At 47.7% G+C, this 13,036-nt stretch overlaps 1 protein-coding gene across 2 annotated transcripts in view; it reads left to right on the forward strand.

Annotated features, from left to right (window-relative positions):
- Nucleotides 1-260: 260 nt before the first annotated feature.
- GFPT2 (glutamine-fructose-6-phosphate transaminase 2) overlaps nt 261-13,036 on the forward strand; it is a 45,540-nt gene continuing 32,764 nt past the window's right edge. For both annotated transcript variants that reach the window (XM_060144390.1, XM_060144391.1), the window contains exon 1: nt 261-371. In XM_060144390.1, coding sequence (XP_060000373.1) covers nt 365-371 — 7 coding nt within the window. In that variant the 5' untranslated portion in view covers nt 261-364. The remainder of the gene's footprint in view (nt 372-13,036) is intronic.

The following is a 13,036-nucleotide window of genomic DNA, read 5'->3' on the forward strand; positions in this document are numbered from 1 at the left end:
ACTGGTTGAGTCTGGGTCTGAACTCAGGAAGCGTGCTGCCCCCACCGGCCCGTTTCCAGAATCTAACGCCGGACGCCCACGTGCTACAGCCGGGACTTGCGCCTGGGAGCCGCCCCTAGCCCGCTGCCCAGACTCCTGGGGGCCAAGTGCCCGCCGTTGTCACGACAACCGGGGGCCAATGGGAAGCGGGCAGGCGGGAGGAGGCCACGCCTCGACCCCGCCCCTGGAGGAGGGCTATGAGCTATAAGGGCCAGAGGCCGAGCGGCGGGAGCTAGAGTCCAGGAGCGCGAGGTGCGCACGGGGCTGTGCAGTGTCAGCTGAGAGTAGAGGCCCAGAGCTGGGAAGGGTGTGAGGAGCGGCCAAGATGTGTGGTGAGTGCAGCGCCCACCTGCGGCCCCCTCCGTGGCGGCCGCGGGTTCCGGCGCCCCGGCCTCTCAGAGCCTGGGCCCAAGAGCCGGGCCCTGGGGACTGGAGACGGCGCGAGATGGGGGCGTCGATTTGCCCTGGTCCCCGACAGAGGGGCTTTCACGGGCTGGGCCTGCTTCCCCTTGCCCCGGCCGCCGAGTGGGTGTCCCAAGGAGGGGTGAAGGGGAGGGTGCTCAACCCCGTTCTCGAACGCACAGAGGGGAGGGAGTTAGTCCTGTCCTAGGCCTGGACCCTCGAAACACAGAGGTGTGTCCGCAACCCATGTCCAGTGAGGAAAGCTCCCCCAAGTCGCCCACAAGGCGGCCAGGCGCAAGCTAGCGCGCATCCCGGGCGCGGGGTGCCCAACGCGGCTCTTAGCCCATCGTGAACACCGATGAGAGGCGACCACACCTGCACCGTCCCCGTGGTGTCGAGAGCAGCCCCTCGTGCGCTTGGGAAGGGCCTGTGCGTCCTCTTCGCGTCCCAAAATGAACTTCTTGTCCCTAGAAAGGTTGATTCCGGATTGCCGCCTCTTCGCTGGAAAGAGCTCTCGGCGAGGCGCGGGGAAGAAGCAGCACCTACCGCCGAGCTTCGGGCGGAATCTGGGAGAGGGAGCCCTGGACTGGGAGCGGGGTCGGGCCCCGGCGTCTCGAATACCGCGGTGACTGGGCGCGGTCCCTCAAGGCTGCGGGACGGTGGGGAGGGCGGCCCGGCCCTGCGCGCACATCTGCAATTCCTTACTCTCCTTGCTGGACCGCCTCCGCTGGCTGGGGAGAGGGCCGAGAACTTCTGCTGGGACAAAAGGTCACTGTGCATTTTTTTTTTTTTTTTTTTTCCTTGAGTGGGATTCAGTTTCCCATTCCAGCCTCCTGTGGCTGGAGGACCTGGTGGAACTTTTGAAGCCATGAAAGGCCTCTGTCTGACCGTGCTCAGGGCTGCTGGGGTCGGGTGTGCCAGCAGTGAGCCGTGGGCCAAGGTCTGTACAGGCCTTGTTTCTGAGGCCAGGCGCTCCTGAAAAAGTGAAAAAGGACAGACTGACCAAGGAGCAGGCAGCTGACTTTTGGGGTGCAGCCTTCCCCAGGCCAAGCAGACATCAATTTAAATTCCTGAACCCTCAGCAAAAATGTCAGTACTCCTGAGTGTCATTGGTAATGTACATATAGGGCTGCCGGTAGGCATTCCTGGGGAGAGAGATAAGGCAAAGGTGGCAATTTTGCCAAGAAGCTTTGGGTTCCAAACTCCTTAGTGTGGCATTCAAGGCCCTTGGCCACCTGGTGGTCTTAGAGCCAGACTGGTGCACCAAGACCCTCCCACTGGGTCTGCCCCTCCAGCATGAGCAGCTTCCCTCCTTCCTCCTCTCAGATGCCCTCCGCCCCTACCACCACCCTAGCCATCCTGCTTCCTCTGTATACCCACCTTTCTCTGTTGTCCTTCTGAGCCTGGGGGCGCTCAGACTCTCAATTCTGAGTTTGTTCCGCTTTCTTAAAGGGCTGCTGTGTTTTTGGCCCCTAGGGAAAGGATGAGCTTTGGTTTGTAACTACCTGTGTCCTCCCAACAGGGCTCCCTGCTGGCACACCCCACCCTCCAGTCCTCAGTGAAGTCTGGGAGTCTTGTGGAATTCCTGCATGGGAAAGTTATTTCCTTTTCAAGTAGCCAAGAGAAAGTCTCAGCTGGGTGCTAATGTGCCTTTAACATCTTTCTGACACTTGCTGGAGCACCCCTTGCACGGAGGAAGCTGTCCTGGGCTCAGAGCTCAGAGCAGCAGATGGCTAAAATTGAACCCATTGGTGTAGTTTGTTTGTGGGTTTTTTTTTTGGATTATGATCTGTGTATATATGGCAAGTGATACTAGTTTTCCTTTATGTTTGTTTTCTTTTGTAATGAATTTATTTAAGTTTTAAAAACTTTGGTCAGTTTTATAGAAAAATATTAAAGAAATGATTGTGCTTTTGGTACAAGGATAGTACAAAAATTGTGAAGGTGCTCCTGGAATAAACCACTTACCTCTTCACTTTACATTTGGGGAAATTGAGGCCCAGAGAGGTCTGTGCATACCTTTGTCTGAGCAGTTGTTTTAGGTCTTTTCTCTGGACTGGCTGTAGCCCTGCTGGGCTTGAAGCCACCTCAGAGCTCAGATCTCTGGGGCTGGTTCCGCAGTGGTCAGCAGGGGTTGAGCTAAAGGCCTTTCCTTATCAGTTCCTGATGACTGGGCTCACAGTGCCTCCTGCTCTCCCTTGTCTTTGCTGCTTCTCCCACAGGAAGCTGGACCCAGTTCTAGTTGATCCTCCACACACTAAGCAGATCACCCTCAAAGTTTTAATGAACTGAGAGTTTATCTGAAGCAACACATAGGTACTCATGGGTGGTTTTGTTGACATCTGGGAATTGCTGGCATTTTGCTGACTTTCTGCTGATGAAAATGTTACTATATTCCCTCTCCCTCCCTACTTTCCCCACTCTAGAGAATAACTGCTCCTGGAGAGGCCCTGTTTTCCAGGCCCTGGGGCTCTGTGGGCATGGTCCTCCCCTCAGAGAAGGGGCAGGTAGTTGGAGGGGCAGTCCAGAGGCTGACCAGGGATAGAGTAACTCATGAGGTAAATGTTGCCATAGAGGGAAGACCTAGGGCACGAGCTGCAGCCTGGCAGCCCCATATCAAACCGGCAGCCAGACACCTTTCTGTTTGGTGCACAGAATTTAAACTTTTTTTTTTTTAAATTATTGTAGTTACCAAATAACACAATTGGGAGATTTCACATTAAATAGGTAGGATTTTGACTTCTCTTGAAAAAATCGAAGATGAGCAACTCTGAGTCCATGTTTCTGAATAGTTTACAGTGATCCCTGGGATGACAGGTGCAAGCTCCCCATTTCTCCCACCCTGACCCAGCTGCCCCACTCACTGATGGTACCTGATGGCCCCCATGCAGTCTGAGGTTGGGACCCCAGCACAGTGGAAGCAGAGACACTGACTTTCCCCAGAAGAGAGAGAGGGACCTGGGACAGTGTCACAGGCCTGATTTCAAGTATGAGCTCTACAGAGAGAAGAGGGTGATAGGTGTGCCAGGCTGAGGGCACAGCATATGGAAGGGCATGGCGGCATGCGTGCTTGGGGATGTGACAAAAAGGATTGCATGTCCCGTCTATGAATTCTTAAATCTTCCCTGTCCTTCATTACTACACTTAGTCATCTATGAGGCGGGAAAAAAAGACTTGAAGAAGAAAAAATTCTTAGTTTTTGCTAGAAGGTAAAGCCCTTGCCTTGAATTCATCATCTTTTGTATTAGCTCCTCTGACTGCTGTAACAAATTGCCACGAACTTGCTGATTTAAAACAACATAAATCTATTTTCTCACAGTTCTGAAGACTAGTTGTCCAACAATTAGTTTTACTGGGCCAAAATGGAGGTGCCAACAGGGCCCCACTTCCTCCAGAAGCTCTAGGGGAGAATCTGTTCCTTGACTCTTCCAGCTTCTGGTGGTTGCTGGCATTCTTTGGCTTGTGGCTACTCATTCCAGTCTCCTCTTCCATGGTAACATCACTTTCTCCTCTTCCATATTAAATTTCCTTCTGCTTCCCTTTTATAAGGACACTTGTGATTTCATTTAGGGCCCATCTGTATAATTTAGAATAATCTCCCATATCAAGATCCTTAACTTAATCACATCTATAAAGACGCTTTTCCATTTACAGATAGATTCTAGGAGTTAAGACCTAATATTTTTGAGGACGATTATTCATCCTGCTACAGTTGGGTTCTTGCTTTCAGATGCCTTCTGCAAGAATAGTCCAGTGTTGCCAATCCCAGATGGCTACAAGAATGTTGACCAGAGGGCTACCAGCATCTGCACCACACACACCCAACTCCTCTGGTCCCAGTCAGAAGGTGAATGTAGGCATCAGTTAAATACCCCTTCCTTCACTGGCATCATGCCACACACCCAGATGGACCAAATAGTGTTCATACTTTCTCTAAAAGTCAGTTCCCATGTCATATAAATATCTTGCATCTTGCTTTCCATGTGTGTACGTGATACCCTTCCCACTCATCTCTTCTCTGCAAGAAACAGGCATGGTTTTATTCCCCAGAATCAAGAGGGGCCAGGACACACACCCGCACCCACACACAGTGTGTTTACTGCACAGCAGTCTTTCAGGAGAACTTGTCAAATGCTTACGGGGACTCGCTTGCCTCTCGTCTTAGGTGAGGAAACAGCAATCCAGGGAGATTACTTGGCTCGGGAAAGCTCATCCTTTTGTCCCAAACTTCTTTTGGCTCTCAGAACCCTGTCATATTTGACACTCCCTTCCTCCTTATAACAGTTCAGTTCATGGATGGATGCCTCAGAAGAGACTGGACTGGAGTTGATGGGGCACAGACTCTGGGGTCAGGACGCCTAGCTTGTTGCCTCTCCAAGCCATAGGAGCCTTGAGAAACAGAGCCCCCTACACAGTAGTGTGCAGATAAATGTTTAACAACCAGCTCTTTGGTTTGCCAGTTTCTATGGTGTGAATACTCTCACCGTGGCTAATTTCAGGTCACCAGCATGAGGTCCTTGAGCATGGAGTTGGGAAGAGATGCACACAGTTGGCTCTTCGGAGCCAGTCTTAGCAGCTCTTTAACACCCCTGCCCCTACTTATGGGACTTTTATGGCACTCTCTGGAGAGCTGCAGAGAGGCCAGCTGGGCGGCCAGCCAGGCAGGGGCTCAGCATGGCCTCCACCCTCCTCCACATCCTCCTTCTCCCCCCGCCGCATCATCATGCCATTTCCCCATCAGTCTTATTCATCAGGGGTTTCCCGAGTTCTGAGAAACCTTCTGGACATTTTGTGATATAAGATTAGTAAATAGTGCTTTTAAATTGAGGAGTTATTTTTATATTTAGCAAAATTTGCTTATAAAGGAGTAGTAACTTGAGGTTACAAACACTCTTGGGAGAACGTTCTGAAGATTCATTAGGTGCAAAGCCAAGTAATTTAATCTAGTCATCTGCCTCTTTTTAATTTTCAAAGGAAATATTTCACTGGAAAAAAAAAGTCTGGCTTTTTCATAGCTGAATTTGGCAGTTTGAACTTCTTTTTTTTTTCTTGAAAGTTTTTTTTAAGTACAATTAAGAGTATTTGTATGTTGCTTCCCCTTTGTTTTGGTGAAGCCCTAACGGGACAGGGACACCAGGAATTTTCTATTAAAAAGAAAAATGCCTTGCCCACATTTACTGCAGGAAGCAGAGTCCCCTGTTATCTCAGGGATTAGAGTGTTGTGGTAACTTGAACCCTTGGAGTCCCAAGGAGGCCTGAAACAGGGTAAGGCTGTCCCCAGAAGAGCCAACCCCCTCCTGACCCTGAGCCAGGCCTGGGGACTCCTCTGCCTTTGTGAGAGGACCCAGCTGAGCGATCTCCACCTTTACTCTTACTTCTGTGAGGAAGCAGCAGAAATTGTCCTTCCCACTTCATGAATAAAGTGGCCTTCCCCAGTCTGCACAAGGGAGGCCTGGACATCCAGAGAGGCCACAGCCTCCTTTTGCAGCCCTTGCTCCTGGCCCAGTGGCCTCCCTTTCCTCGGGGCCTCACCTGGAAGGGTATACTGCCCGCCTCCCCTGGCATGCCACACACACACTCAGGAATTTTATGAGGCATAAATCCAACTGGCCATGTCTTCCAATTTGGGACTTAGAATATTACCTAATCTCTAGTAGACTCACGGACTAAGGAGGTCAACCTCTTCAATTCTGAGAAGCATTGGATGGTGGTGGAAAGAGTGACCTTGGTCTGGAGAGGGTCCCATCCTGGCTGGGTGGTGAAATAGCTCCAGTGGAGTGAGCCTTACTCTGTATGAGGTACGGGTGGTATCTCTGCCTGGGACTGTTCACCCTCAGTCACAGTGAGGGCAATGTCTTTCATTGGGAAGCTGATTCTTGGAAAGATGGAGAAGTTTTCCAAAACGATAGCCACAGAATCATAATGTGGACCCTAGCCCACCCACTGTAAACTTAGACCTTCTTCCCTCATCCTCTAGACCCCAAACAATCCCTCCCCCCATCCAATACCCCGAGCACCCCAGGGGTTGTAGAGAAGGTTCCAGGAGTTCAGTGATCCTAGTTCTGGCTGGGAATCCAGAAACATTGCCCCTCCATCTTGTCATTGTCATTATCTGTCACTTGAAGGTCGAAGCTCCCCTACCTGCATGGATGGACCTCTGTGGTGCATTTGGTCCTGAGTTCCTACATGATCTCTCAAGCCATATTTGGAGGGAACATTAGAATTCCCAGACCCCCCCAGGTGGGCTGGGTTAAGGAGCCACAGTCCCTTCTTAAAGGGCTCGTGTCCATCCTGCATCACATCTACAGTCTCTTCTGGAGTCCCTCTGAATTTGTCTGGATTTTTCTACCTTTGGAACCTTTTCTCACTCACTTTTCCCATCAGTTTTAAGAGTGGGACCCTGAAAAGCTGTTTCGAAGCTCTGGATGCTAGGATGGCAGTGTAGGCAAGGGGTATACACTGAGCTGCAGTGGTTGGGCCAAGGCAGCCTCTGCCCCAGGGCTGGGCATCTCTCCAACCAGCTTGGAGGTATTTCGCCATCCCTCTTGGTCAAGGGAGGTGTGTAGTGGGAGCCAGCCTTGCTGTGGTTGCCTCTGCCCTGTGAGGAGGGGCCTAGATGGGAAGAGAAAGGTGGAGTTAGAAGCAGGGATGTCCCGGGGAAGGAGTGACCTCCCAGGGGTCAGGGAAGGGTGTATCAACATGGCCTGGACCTCACCAGGGGAGCTCTGAGTATGTCCATCAGAGGCCAGATGGGCATCTCCCCACGGGCCAGGCCCCCTCTGCAAGCTATTTCTCATCCCTTGGAGTAGGATTCTAAGACAGGTCTTATGCTAATTTGGGGGGCAGCAGTGATGAGCCCCCTGCAATCAGGTGGACCTGGTTGTGATTTACTCAACTCTTTGGACCTGGAGCCAGAGATGCCCTGTCTGTCCATGGGAACCACAGCCTGGATATAGGCATTGTGAGGATTAGACAAGATGAGGTTATGAAAGTATTGGCACATGGAAAGACTTCATGAGTGGTGATAGTGGTGGTTGTGATTTACTTTGCAATCCCACCCAGTGGAGTTCCGGGATCCTTCCCCAGGACCTGGTTCATTTATCTAGAAGGTTCTCCACTCTATTCCTAGGGTCCTCACAGTGCATGATGGTTGGGGGTGGGTAATGCTGGGGCATATACGCCTTTGTGCTTGAGTGTCTTAGGGTTACCTTTAGAGCAGTGCCTCACTGCCCTGGTGAAAGGAGCTAACACTCAGGGACACCAGACTCAGCACTACCCACCTCTCTTGCCTTTCTGTCCCTCGTGCTTATACTTGGGGGTTCTCTCTGCTTGTCCGTGGTTGAGGGTGGCTGTCTCCAGCCCAGCTCAAAGGTCACCTTCTCTGATCAACGCCCCCCACCAAATCCATTCATTTATTCATGTATTCATTCATTCAAAAAGTAGTTACTGAGCACCTAAAATGTACCAGGTTCTGTGCTGGGTTCTGGGAATATAGCAAGGAATAAGACAGATAAACAAGACACGTGTGGTCTCCATCCTCATGAAGGTTACAATCCAGTGGGGAGTCAGACAACAGACAAGAAGGGAAGTGCTATATAGGAAATAAACAGGGCCATGTAACTTTTTAAAAATCGGGAGAGGAGAAGGCCTGTGGGTGAACTGTCGGCCACCTTTGCAGAGAGCCGGTCCAGGAGCCTTCTGCCCCTTTCCCACCTCTCAGCTCTCAGCCTCTCTGCCTGCAAGTCTCCTGAGGGGTCGGGTGGTCCCTGTGCATCATGTCCTCTCATGACTCGCCTTGCAAGGCCCCCTGACTGGTCTATCTTGGCACTTCGCAGCACGCAGCACAGTGATGAAGCCCCTGTGGGCCAGAGAAATGTTTATGGGATGATTTACATCTTAATCAATCTGTAACCAGATCACACATTTGGTTTAATCATCATTTCCCCAAGTAGAAAGCCAAAAATAAATACCAGTAAACTGGTACTATTTTCCTTGTGGTTTTATTTAATGATAATTTCTCAGGGGCTTCCTCTGTGCTGTATACATACGTGCATTTGTGCTGCATGCTCCCCAGGAGGAGGAAGCTCTTTGCCTGCTCCATTTTCACAGATACAGACACTTACTATGCAGCAGGCACTGTTCCTCTTGCTTTACAAAGACTCCCATGAATTCTCACAACAACCCTAGGAAGTAGGTGCTGCCATCACCACGCTCCACTGGGAGTTCAGTGACTTGCTCCAGGCCACGCAGAAGCAAGGAGTGGGCTGGGATTTGAAATGGATATTTGGCGAAGGTGGTAGGCCATAGCTGCCACCCTCTGTGCTTCTTGCTGTTACAGACTAGTGAGCAGGCAAGGGAGGAGGAACCCAGGCGGGGTGACCCTGACCCTGTCTTTTTACGCACTGGACCGTGTGCTCAGACTGCTTTCTGCCTTCTCATGGCTGTTGTCCCTCCAGGTGAGCAGAGCTGGGGAGCCACGGTGAAGTTGATTGGGCTAGCTGACAATCCTGTACCCACCACTCTCTAATTCATAGAGCGGTACATGGTAACATACTACATACAAGCACATGGCAAAATATCCTGACTGTACAAAAGGGACACATGCAGTGGGAGAGGAGTTTCTGCCTTCTGTCCAGCATGCTCGTCAGTGGCAACCACTGCTCCTTGGGTCTTCCAGGAACACGCTATGTGTCTCCCTGCCCCACCTTGGGTAATTTACAGATGTTCTGCAGGCCACTTTTTTCCCTTGACACATCTTGGAGATGTAGCCTGTTTTCCAAGAGAACACACAGCTTCACCTTGTTCTCTGTATAGGGCTGCCTGCATGTGGCCCTACAGTGGCCACGTGTGGCCGTGCCACCACTTACCTGGGCCCTGCCAGGCATCAGGCTGTCCCCAGTCTTCAGCTATCACAGACAGCGCTGAGCAACTATCCTAATGCATGCACAGTTGAATCTCTGCACAGATATCTGTTGGAGACATTCCTAGAAGTGCAGAAGCTTTGTGCAACAGATGTGTACATTTTAATTTGAGAGATTGCCAAATTGCCTTCCAAAGAGAGTGTACAAATTTAAACTCTCACTTGTTGTCAAACTGGTGGATCTTTACTGATTTCATAGGTAAAAAATGGATTCTCACTGCAGCTTTTATTGCAGATGAATGGGATTCCAGAAGGGAATTCTGATATGAATAGCAAACAAAATTCCTGGGAAAGCAGCTTTATTCTATTCCATTATTTTTTTAAATAATAAGAGCACAGTATAGGTGCTGCTTTATTCACTTTCATGTGGTGGTGTGCAGGGAGAATCCAGCCAAGAGAGAGGAGAGAGACAGTGCTTAAAAGAATTTACTGAAAAGAGGTTGGTATGCAAGAGATTTCATGTTAAAAATTAGATTTATGCCTTCTTGCACAAAGACCTTGAAAACCACTTCTTGGCAGCCCCTCTCACCACAGTAATCAACCAAATGGTGCTTGAGTGGCTGCCAAGCCTCCCAGCTGGGTGTGGACACAGCTGGTGGTCCTGATGGCAAGGACCCTTTAGCCGTTCCAGCCAGTTCCAGCCCACCAGGGGCTCTGGCAGCAGCACCTCCCACCAAGGGGGCTGTTCTGGGTCTCAGAGCCAGAGATGCATAAGTGCCTGACGTGAGTTCAGAAGTGAAGTTTGTGTATGGTGTTAGGGAGTGTTCTAATCTCATACTTTTACATGTACCAGTCCAGTTTTCCCAGCACCACTTATTGAAGAGGCTGTCCTTTCTCCACTGTACATTCCTGCCTCCTTTATCAAAGATAAGGTGACCATATGTGCGTGGGTTTATCTCTGGGCTTTCTATCCTGTTCCATTGATCTATATTTCTGTTTTTGTGCCAGTACCATACTATCTTGATTACTGTAGCTTTGTAGTATAGTCTGAAGTCAGGGAGCCTGATTCCTCCAGCTCCATTTTTCGTTCTCAAGGTTGCTTTGGCTATTCAGGGTCTTTTGTGTTTCCAACTATCAAACTCTTAGAGGAGAACATAGGCAGAACACTCTATGACATAAATCACAGCAAGATCCTTTTTGACCCACTTCCTAGAGAAATGGAAATAAAACAAAAATAAACAAATGGTACCTAATGAAACTTCAAAGCTTTTGCACAGCAAACCATAAACAAGACCAAAAGACAACCCTCAGAATGGGAGAAAATATTTGCAAATGAAGCAACTGACAAAGGATTAATCACCAAAATTTACAAGCAGCTCATGCAGCTCAATAACAAAAAAACAAACAACCCAATCCAAAAATGGGCAGAAGACCTAAATAGACATTTCTCCAAAGAAGATATACAGACTGCCAACAAACACATGAAAGAATGCTCAACATCATTAATCATCAGAGAAATGCAAATCAAAACTACAATGAGATATCATCTCACACCAGTCAGAATGGCCATCATCAAAAAATCTACAAACAATAAATGCTGGAGAGGGTGTGGAGAAAAGGGAACACTCTTGCACTGTTGGTGGGAATGTAAATTGATACAGCCACTATGGAGAACAGTATGGAGGTTCCTTAAAAAACTACAAATAGAACTACCATATGACCCAGCAATCCCACTACTGGGCATATACCCTGAGAAAACCATAATTCAAAAAGAGTCATGTACCAAAATGTTCATTGTAGCTCTATTTACAATAGCCTGAAGATGGAAACAACCTAAGTGCCCATCATCGGATGAATGGATAAAAAAGATGTGGCACATATATACAATGGAATATTACTCAGCCATAAAAACAAACGAAATTGAGCTATTTGTAATGAGGTGGGTAGACCTAGAGTCTGTCATACAGAGTGAAGTAAGTCAGAAGGAGAAAGACAAATACCGTATGCTAACACATATATATGGAATTTAAGAAAAAAAAAGTGTCATGAAGAACCTAGGGGTAAGACAGGAATAAAGACACAGACCTACTAGAGAATGGACTTGAGGATATGGGGAGCGGGAAGGGTAAGCTGTGACAAAGCGAGAGAGTGGCATGGACATATATACACTACCAAACGTAATGTAGATAGCTAGTGGGAAGCAGCTGCATAGCACAGGGAGATCAGCTCGGTGCTTTGTGACCGCCTGGAGGGGTGGGATAGGGAGGGTGGGAGGGAGGGAGACGCAAGAGATAGGGGAACATATGTATATGTATAACTGATTCACTTTGTTATAAAGCAGAAACTAACACACCATTGTAAAGCAATTATACTCCAATAAAGATGTAAAAAATAAATAAATAAAAAATAAAAAAATAAACATAGAAGTGAAGTTTGGCCCAGAGAACGGGGAATTGCAGGGGAGAATCGGCAAACATACAGCGCTCTTGTAAAAGAATTTCGGATTTGAAAGAGTTGGTGTTTTTCCTTTCAAAACATTTAAAATAATTTATGCATATATTTGTTTGATGACCACCTCTCATTCTGACTATAAGGATCATGTATGTTTTATTTTCCTTGATATTTGTAAGACCTAACAGAGTGAATGCCATGTAGGAAAAAGGCTCTAGATATTTTCAAAAGAATGAATAAGAGGATGAATTCTTGCCAAACAAATAAATAAAAAGAAGTTGAAGAAGACAGTAGATTGTATATAAAACTGTGTATTATTTTTTTAAGGCATAAAGCCAACAAAGAAGACAAGGCCACTGAACAAAATAGAATAAAAAATATATATCTTTTATTCCATGCTTATGGGAGAAAAATAGACAATAATTTGACTTTTGGAAATATACATTGTCTCCACCCAGCCCCCCCCACCAAAAGAAAAACAAGAGTTGGTGTATGGGCCTTTGTGTCATCTGCAATGACTGTTAGCTCCCCTTTGTGAGGGTGCAGGTATAATTCTAGAATAATTCCCAAGGTGCCAGGAGAGTTTTGCAGTTTAAAAGACTACAAAAATGGTTTGTGAGTTGCTCCATCCTTCATATAGCCACCTCCCATAGCTATGTGCTCTTTACATTGACTGGAATTTGACCATATCCCTCCAGGGAACTTCCTGATTTTTTTGCAGAAAAATTAATGTTATAGAAAGTTTTACCTAAGCATAGATTATGGTGATGGCTACACAACTCTGTGAATATACTCAAAAACCATTGCATTGTACACTTTAAATGGGATAATATTATGGTATGTGACTTGTATCCCAATGAAGCTGTTAAAAAATTTACATTAAAAAGTAGCTGTCTTTTTTTTTTATATATATGTAAGGTGACAAAAATACATCCTCTGACCAGAAGTGTTTAGGTTTGAAGCGTAGGGTAAATTGTGAGCTCTTGAAGCACAGATGCTAAGCTGGGGAAGCGCTTCTCACCTGACCTAGAAGACAAAAATAGCTGACTGCCAAAATTATCCTTGGCCATTTTTAAAAGAAAACATCTGTAACTGCTCAGAAACCACAGTGTGCATGTTTTTAAATATAAACCCTGCCCCTTAATACTTGTGTGCAAATATATCCTGTGTACAGTAGCATACAGTACCTAAGAATGCAAAATATAATTTTTAGCACTGTATAATCTCATCGCCTATTTTTTGACTGTGTCTCGATTAATTTTAGCAAGTTAAATTTCTATGATG

Source organism: Lagenorhynchus albirostris, chromosome 3 (genome assembly GCF_949774975.1).
Source record: "Lagenorhynchus albirostris chromosome 3, mLagAlb1.1, whole genome shotgun sequence".
Classification (NCBI taxonomy): Eukaryota; Metazoa; Chordata; class Mammalia; order Artiodactyla; family Delphinidae; genus Lagenorhynchus; species Lagenorhynchus albirostris.